This window comes from Cajanus cajan, chromosome 1, assembly GCF_000230855.2.
Source record: "Cajanus cajan strain Asha chromosome 1, NIPB_CcT2T_4, whole genome shotgun sequence".
In the NCBI taxonomy this organism is placed as follows: Eukaryota; Viridiplantae; Streptophyta; class Magnoliopsida; order Fabales; family Fabaceae; genus Cajanus; species Cajanus cajan.
Window position 1 is genome coordinate 26192920 of NC_138517.1, and position 9629 is coordinate 26202548.

Consider the following 9629-nt stretch of genomic DNA (forward strand, 5'->3'; position numbering starts at 1 on the left):
AACGATATAAGATACTGGATGGATGGTTAATGGAGAAAGTCATTTGAAGTTGTTTGTGGGTGGAACTTAACTCTAGAAGTTCTTAGGATATCCCTTCAAATAAGCCTTTAGAGTTTGGATTCTATATGGCTTAATGCACATGGTCTTTTCCAGATATTTGGTTTACCTTACTTTCTTCTTTTCTTTTATATCCTCCTTATGTATTCTTTTTGTTGGTCTTAATAAATCTCTTTTAAAGAAAAATAACAATAAATAAGAGGAGATCAAAATTATACAGCTTCTAGATAAAGATCAGGACAGAATAGAAAATATATAACATTGAAAATCTAATATTCCATAATAAAATATTAAAGTTATTTCAGGCACCCAGTATTTAAATATAGGCAACAGAGCTTCAGTTAAGCCTAATCACTAACTAATCTCTGTGCACCAACCACTGGATTTTTCAAATTCTCTAGGGGTCTCATTCTATCCTAAGTTTCCCCATCAAATTTGTATACTTTAAACTAAATAAAAACAGCTCATCAAATATAGCTGGTAAAAAAAAAGGAGCATCATGCATGTATTGTCTTTGATTCTTTTCGCTTTAGTTCTAAAGCCATGCGTTCATTCTCAAGCTTCATTCTTTCATTCTCCAGCTTTATAGACTCCAACTCCCGGTTTTTTTTTATACTAAACTTCTGCCACAAGAATCTTTGTTTCTCTAGCTCCAAAAACTCAGCCTGAATTTGTAGCTTCTTCTCCTCCAACTGAAGAGCACGAGGTTCAACCGATTGCTTCTGTGACAAAGCTGCTTTCATGTTTTCAGGTAAAGCTTGACTCACATCAGATTGGACCATCTGAGGAAATGAACTTTTATTATGCTCTAGACTGTTTAAAGCACTCCCAAAAGTAGCAGCAGAATCTTCTTGCCCTTGGCCTGGTTTTAATCTCTTCAAAGATCCTCTATTATTAGCATAGTTCTCATCAAAGTCATCAAGGTCATCGGTTTCCTCATCTTCATCATGAGAGGACTTTCTGACATCATCATTGTCCTGATCATCTCTATTTCGGAGAGCAACCTGCAATGACCTTTGCAATGCAGGATCATGAGGCAAATGCAATCTATTACCATTATGGTAAGAACACATCTCTTCATAGAACAAGTGTCTTGAGTTCAGTATTTTTCGAACATCATCCTTGTCTTTCTCAGAAAGATAATCTATCACATCCAACAGACCAGGGTTTTCAACAACCTGACAAGTGGTTCCCCTCCCAAGCATATCATTAAGCTTTTTGTACCTCTTGTTAAGATCATTGAACTTATCCTCACACTGCTGAGGTGAAACATGATGACCCCTTTCAGCCATGGCTTTGGAAACAGATCTCCACTTCCCCTTCTTCTGCAGGGCTGTAAATTTTCTCCTTGCAATGCCACCGCCACCGCCATCTGAAGCTGCATCCTCACCTATGTAAGAAAGAGCTGTTATCAGAAGCTTCACCATCTTATCAGTCCACTTCACTCGCTGCCAAGGCGATGGCTTTTTCGCTCTAGCCGCTTCTTGGTGACCATCAACACCTTCCTCAGCAAAACTTGGCTCCTCTTCATCACTTGGTGAGTTTTTGTTTCTGTCTCCTTGACTGAAATCGGTCAGTGACGGTGTCTGATTCTGATCACACTTCTGAAAGGTTCCCATCGTGAGTGGAAAACCATCCTGAAATGAGGATTGCACCGAAGAGCCTAGGCAAGGATGAGTTTGATGCTGGTTCATGGAATGAGGATGCTGCTGCGCTTGCTGCAGATGAACCCGAATTGAATTGGGCAAATCAAAACCACCGAAAGAGGCCCCTCCTTGAATCATACCTCCCTGTGACAAATTCCCTTCCATTGCTTCTCACAAACAACAAAAACACATCAGAAGAATGAACCCATTCCACCTCCAATCCTAGTTCACATTCACAAAACAAACACATCAAAATCATGCAAATCCATGTCCATTCAATCTTCAGAGTTTCAACACCTTTTTCAGAAACCTCAACTATCGAGAAATTATTAGATGATCCGGTATAACATGGTTTCTAACTAGTCTCAGCATGTTATTCAATCGAGTGTGATTAATTTTTTTTCGTGAACTGAAAAACTTAAATGCATGTCATGTACTGATTAGTTGGGACCATAGACACTCATAGTCTTGTACTACCTAATAATTTCTCTTCCCGTTAGTTTCTCTATTATTCAAGCCAAAACAGCACCAAAATCAAATTAAAACCATTCTTCAACGTTCTTCAATAATCATTTCAATTCATACACCGGCATTCCCAACCCACAAACATAAAACTCACAACACAACACAACAGAGGGACCCACCAAAGTGCTAAACCACCCCAGCAGCAATCACAAACCAAAATGCTCAATAAAGAATCAAAACAAAAGCCAAAATCCTTTTAGAGGCTCACCAGTGAGGAAACTCAGCAACTACTCTGATGAAAATCTGCACAAAATCTGACACCCCCAAAAGCCAAGATTGAACCTTTTCCTCGAAATGAAACACCAACAGAAAACACAAACAGAAAACAGCAGATCCTCCTCAGTCACTACTAACTGAGGAGTGAAGAAAGTACTGCAACAAAACAAAGGCAAAAGAAGAAGAAAAAATAAAAAGACCGAAGCACTAAAGACAAGGGTGGATTTGTGGTGTGAGCTAGTTACTATGTGACACGCTATATATACACGCTAAGATACTAAGGAACAACAGCGGCAGACCGTGATGGTTCAATGTATGAAAAAAATGGCGTGGACCAACCCGAGTATTTTATTGTTTTTCACAATAAAGAAAGCACCATTTAATATAGTTAATAGTTAATAAAATAAAGAGGAGCATTTAATATTTAGTAAAAGAGAGGGAAGCATTTAGTATTTGAATTTAAAAAGGAAGTATTTAATATATTTAATAATAAAAAAAGAGGAGTAATTAATATTTAGTGATAAAAAAGGAGGAGCAATTAATATCGAAATATAAAAACTGATTATTTCCTAGTAGTCTTTTATTCATATCTTGAGTGCTACTACAGGTGACAAGTGTATCTAAAAGAATTTGATTTTGTTTAAGGTAAACTTTTATAAAAATCAATAATTTTACTTTATAGAAATATATATAATTAGATGATAGTGTAAATTTTTTTAATATTATTAGTGTATCTAAATTTAGTAAAAAAGTTAAGATAATTATCAATTTTCCAATTATAATTTTATCTTTGCTTATTTTTCTCTTTACATTTTGTTCAATTCAAATCAAAATAGTTCATGTTGAATTTTTTTCTCCTCACTTTTTGAGAGTAAAATTAAAATTAAAATTTTTTATTTCATAATATTAATGATAGGTTTCGAATTTAGGACCCTACACATACTATTCATCCCTTCACTTCTAAGCTAACAATTAAAAATTTAATTTTTCTATTAATTGAATAATTAAATTATTTATTAAAATGTTTAAACGTTAGTACACTTTTATTAGTTTCAATTTAAAATTTTATAAAAGTTACAATAATAAAAATAGTTAATAATAGTTTGTAAATCATTGATGAATTTGAAAAAATAATTTTTTTATAAAATTAATATTTTACTTTAAAATTAAAAATTCAATTTTATCATTGATTAATAATTAAATTATTTTTAACAAATTTAAACATAAGTATAATTTATTAATGTCAGTTAAAAAATTATGAAAATTACAATAATAAAAATAGTTAATAATATTTTCTAAATCATTCATGTATTTAGAAAAATAACTTCTTTTTTATATAAAAATTAATATTTTACTTTAGTTTTTACATTTATAATAGTTTTAATTTTTATTTTAAAATAATTAAAAATACAAAAATGAAGTTCTAGAAAAGCAAAGCATTAATCTCCTACAGGAGTTGCTTATATTAGCAACTATTCTTTGTGAATGGCCAATATTTTTTTAAAATTATATAATTGTGTTATAATTTTATATTTTTTAAAAATAAATTAAAATTATCATATTTTATATATTTTTATTTTATAAAATATAAAGTGATACAATTATAATATATTGTTATCTTTATTGTTAAATTTTTATGTATTACATTTACAAAATTATAAATTATATTTTTTATCTTTCTAAAATTTTTCAAGTTTGATTCTAATTTCCCAATTTATTTTTTTTCTTGTTTTTATCCTTTTAATTTGAGATGTATTACTTTTGATTCTTTAAGTTATTCATATAATATGTTATAATAAATTATTGTATAAAAATAAATTGAATAAGAATATATTAGTGTATCTATTTTAGATTTGTTAACATTATTATTTCTTTAATGTAATAAAACATGTTATATTCGATTAAAATTTTAATATATTATTTGATCTATGAAGTTTTTGAAAAATTTTATTAGGTCTCTAAACTGGAAAAAAAATTGTAATCAAAAGTTATTCGTCCTTTTTTTTGTAATTTATTCCTTTGGGTTAAAGATTTATTTACATTTTGTGAAATATGACATATTTTTATATTTATAGAGTCACCTCAAATTATTATCATATATTATTGTACATGTCTAACAAATTTTAATCTACTTATAAAAATTTTCATAGTCTCTTTGGCCATAATAATTCTAGAATAGTAAAAAAAAATTAACCGGTGGAGTTTAAAACCTAATACAAATAAATGTTGATATTAAATGGTAATTTAATATAGTTGTCTGAGTATAATGAAATAAAAATAAAATATTATTTTAAATTATATATCATGGATTATAAACTAATATATGATCATAGGTACTAAATTATAAAAATATGAAATACCAAATTATAATTTTTTTAATTTAAGATCTAATTAAAAATTTTCAAAAGAATTTATGAACTAAATGATATATTAAGTTTTAATTAAATCATATATCTATTTTTATATTATACATATTTACATTTCAAATATTATTGCTAATATATAAAGGCTCAAACTTATTGTTTCGCTTGGGGCCCATGAAATATTAGGATTGACCCTGTATGTAAGTTACTTAATATTTGTGTGTATGCATCAAAGAATACGAGAAATTAAAGAGAGAGAAAACTTATTTGTTAGTTAAGTAACTTTTTAACACGTACTTGCATTGGAGTGAGAATTGAATGGGTTGCTAATGGAGGACATCACACATGCCAATCACAGGGAGCTCACACATGAGGACCATTGGGCCTTTAACTAATTCCATGATCAAGAGGTTAGAGGAGGCTTCTACAAAGGAAGTGCTTCTTAGACCTATGCTCTACATGAGTATTGAGTATGATTCCTCTTATTAGTCTCTTAGTCTCCATTATAAATACATTGTATAGTACTTGTACATAGTAGTAGATACTTGTCTAAATATATTTTTGCTTTTGTATTTGTGAGACACCTTTTTCTTACTCTGTAGATCATACCCTTAGGATTCTAGGGTATGTTACTTAGAGATTTTTGCTCCATTTGACCTTGTATTAAGGGTCATTGATTTTCTTATTTTTAGTATTAGAAGTGGGGTGCCAAATAAAAAGTATGTAGGTGAAGCTAGTAATTGAGCCTTTAGTGGGTCTGGGCCAAATTTTGCATATTAGGCTTGTTTTCTTTTATTTAATCCAAGGAATTGATTTAGCTGGGTCTCACCACCATTTGGTGAACCTAACCAAACCAATTCCATAATTTTTGGATTGGTTTAGATTGAAGAAAACAAGTTTGGCTGCCTAGCTCATCCATGGCCGAGTTTCACTTAGCTTATCCCACACACTTGTTTCTTGGTTAGCCAAGGAGACAAGGTGGCACTTGGCAAGCTAGGATTGACTAATCTAGATCTAAGTGTTCCTACCTTGTCCCTACCTTGTCTAACTTGCTCAACAAGCTACTCCACCTCCATATATAGGTTTCTTCACTTGTAACTTCATTTTTTGGATGATGTATTTGAGAGTTGCCAAGATTTTACTATGAATTCTCTCTTTCAAAAGTCTTGAAATCTCTTTGATTTGGTTCTAATTCTCTTATCCTCTTCCTAAAGAGTGTGGTGAGAATTGAAGTGGTTCATCTTCTTCTAAGGAGTGACATCACTTGAAGAAAATTCTTCACCTCTTAAGGTGAAACTAGAGGCTTTTACCTCCATTAGAGGCCTTGAAGAAGCTTGAGAAGTGTCAAGAAATCAAAGGTCTAGGGAGGAACTTGAAGGAGAAGCCAAAGTCATTCAGATTCTCCAAGAGTTTTCCATCAGTTGCTTAGAATTATGGTGACATATGTAGACTCATAAAGTGGGTTGCTTATCTGAAAAGCATTGAATATGCTTTTAAAACATTTCAAATGAGTTGCTTATGGGTCACTTAACAATAAAATGTTATTTTAGTATACTACATGTGATTTTAAAATTTAAGAGAGTTACTTATATAAACAATTATTCTTTGTGAGTTGTATGTACCTGTAGGAGAGAGAAAATAAGAGATTCAAAGAGAGAAAGTATATTTGTGAATTAAGCAATTTTTTTACATGGGAACTTGCATTTGCATGGAGTTAAATGGATTACTTAAAGAGAAAAAATGAGTTACTTATTTGAAGAGCATTGAAGATGATCTTAAGGCTTGTTTTGGTAAAATTCTCTAAAAACACTTTTGAGAGAGAAAAATAAAAAGAAAAAAAATGAAATAAACTTCTCAATAAATTACGAAACAATTTATTTCCAATTTTCTTCCTATTTTTGTTTCCTAAAAGTACTTTTGAAGAAATTTATGTAAACATGTCCTTAGTTAGACGTAAATCTTAATGACCTATATAATATGAATTGTTATTGTCTTTGATAATTATTTTATATTATTTTATGTTACTTTTATAAATAGATTGAAATAATTATCTCCTATTGAATTTTTTTTATTATCTAAATTAAAGTATGATATATGATTATAAAGTATTGTTATATTAATTATTATTTTTTTATGTATTATATTTTTAAATTTATATTAAACAATTTTTTAGCTCATAATGACATGCAATGAAATGTGGGCATATGATAATGCTACATTTAAATTTTCTTTTAAATAAATAAGAAACACTAACTAAAATTAAAATTATAAAGAATCTTAATTTATACTATAAATTTAAAATCTCTAACTTAATTAAACTCCCACTCATCCTACTTTCTCATTTAGAGATTTTCAATGCATTTTTTCTTTTCTTTGGGAGCTTCATTCTAATTATATATATTATATCACAATATAAATTATTTATTATAAATTTAAAATATAAATTATATATTTAAAAAAAATTATTATAAATTTTAATACTAATATTCTTTAAATTTTAAAAAATATATTTATAACTATATAAAGTAAATATGACAAAAAAAATATAAAGAGAATATTTATTATGAACAATAATACACATATTAAGTTAAGACTAAAAGTTAGTATATTAATATAAAAAAGTACATATAATGATTATAATTTGTAAATGATAGAAAATAACGTAACTGTAAATTGAATGAAAAATGTCATATATCTTTTTTAAATTTGTTAAAACTATATTATTTGTTTAATGTTAGGACTAGCTAAACAATGAGTGAAGTCCAAAGCAAATTTTGAAAAAAAATCATTTTACTTCCAAGAAAGTTATATGTGAAGCCATTTATTAACATGTAACTTTTTTCTTTAACAAAAACATCGGGCAAATATATATATTTTTTATATAGAAACTAATAGCGAATATTAACTTTAGTAATTGGGTTGTGTTGATCAAACTTAAAATGAAGATCAAGCTTAAAATGAAGATCTTATATGTTTTGATGATTACAAAAGTATCACGAGTAACTTCTTAAAAGATAAGAGTATAAGTTGTGAATTGTTGCATGTTTAACTTTGTTGCCACTACAAGAAATGTTATATATAGTGACATACAAAAAGTGTCACTATAGGTACAATATATGTAGATATATGTCTATTTGACATATAGTTATACACAATTTTAATGTTGATTTTAAATGAGATTTAACAATATATTTCGTGTGTCACTATAACCTATACTCACACTTTTTAATAATATACCAACATATATTGTAGTTATTGTGTGTGTAAAAGTAATTTTTAGTGACATGTATATTGTCACTATAGAGTATGTGTCACTATATGACAATTTTTTTGTAGTGTGCATGTTTATCTTTGTGTACGTCTTGGTGCTAAATCATTGTTTGGTTCATAATTCTTTATTTAGGTTGATGATTGATTATTGATGATAAATGTGAGGTTTAAAATTAATTTGAAAAGAATTTGGAATGAAAATCGAAATATTAAATTTTTACTCAAAACAATTGATTATCTTATAATAATCAATTATTTGCTCTGTTTTTTAGTAACTTGAAAAAATTTATTGTAATAATCAATTATCTGACTAAATAATTCATTATTTTAGAAACGTCTTTTTGGATTAATTGGTTATTCCTAAAAATAATCAATTAACATGTTCTTCATGAGTTTCTAAATTTGTGAAGAACAAAATAATCAATCATTCATTAAAATAATCGATTATTTTAAACAAGAAACTATATATAATGTTTTTCATTTTCAAAACTTGTAGAAACTAAAAATTTATGAATTTTAATCATTGAGTGAGCTTTGAGTAAAGTTTTTCTTGACCAGAGGTTTGTAACCCTTTGTTAAAAACTTTAGCCTAAATCAAGAGAGTTGAATTATCATCATCATCATCTATTTGGAGAATTATGACTGCTTGATTTAGTCTTGATACACATGTTCATGTTGTTCTATACATCAGGTGATATCTTTCCTTAATCTTTTTGATTTCTTAAGTAGGTTTCTCAAGATATATTGGTTCTTGAGTAGGTTTCTCAAGAAAGAAAGGTTTCTTGTAGTGGGGTACTACAAGGGATGCTTCTTAGAGTTCAAGAAGTGTTTTTTTTTTTGTTGCTAAAGTGTGTTGTATGTGATTTGTAATTGTAAAAACTTCTGAAAAATAAAAATAGTGGAAATTGTAACACTCCAAGTTTTCTAAATTTATTAAAAGAATATTTTGATTAATTAAATGAGTTGTATAATGTATTTTAAAATCTTTTAATAATTATGAGTGTTTCAATAAATGTTTGCAAATTGTTTTTTTTTTAATATTTATTAGACAAATATGTATTTTTATGATATTTTGTTATAAAAAAATATTGGGAGAAAATATTTTTTTTTATTATTTATGTAATTAAATATATTTTGGAGAATATGTGTTTTTATGATATTTTAATATATATTGTTAACTGCTATTATTGTATTTTATTATAATTACTTGAGTTGATTTTGTTAATTATTTTAATTATTTTATATGTATTTGAATTTGTTATAAGGTTTTATAATTAAATGATTTATTTATTTTAAATTATTTTGAGGGAAAGAATTTGTAACTTAGGCTAAATGTTTTAACTGTTAGGTTAAGAGGGGGTTAAGTTTTTAAGAAGGGAGTTATCTAATTAGTATTTATTTTATGCTTTTTTCCTTTCCTTTGTGCGTTTACACTCTAACGGCTTGGGAGAATTAGAGCTCATAAGAGAACACCCCAAAATCCATGTCCATCTTCTAACACTCATCAAGGTAAGGGAGTCGTAAGTAGTCTCACTCTGAGCATAGAGTAATT

At 28.0% G+C, this 9629-nt stretch overlaps 1 protein-coding gene across 2 annotated transcripts; it reads right to left on the reverse strand.

The window, feature by feature from the left end:
- Positions 1 to 313: 313 nt before the first annotated feature.
- LOC109817293 (uncharacterized) lies at positions 314 to 2710 on the reverse strand. 2 transcript variants are annotated; one of them, XM_020382511.3, is made up of 2 exons: positions 2437 to 2710; positions 314 to 1925 (listed from the first exon to the last, which is right to left on the reverse strand). In XM_020382511.3, the coding sequence occupies exon 2, from the start codon at positions 1866 to 1868 to the stop codon at positions 555 to 557; it is 1314 nt and encodes a 437-aa protein (XP_020238100.1). In that variant the 5' UTR covers positions 1869 to 1925; positions 2437 to 2710; the 3' UTR covers positions 314 to 554. The 2 variants fall into 2 exon arrangements, with proteins under 2 accessions (XP_020238100.1, XP_020238101.1); XM_020382512.3 differs by having other exon boundaries at positions 314 to 1870; positions 2437 to 2708.
- Between the last annotated feature and the right edge of the window lie 6919 nt (positions 2711 to 9629).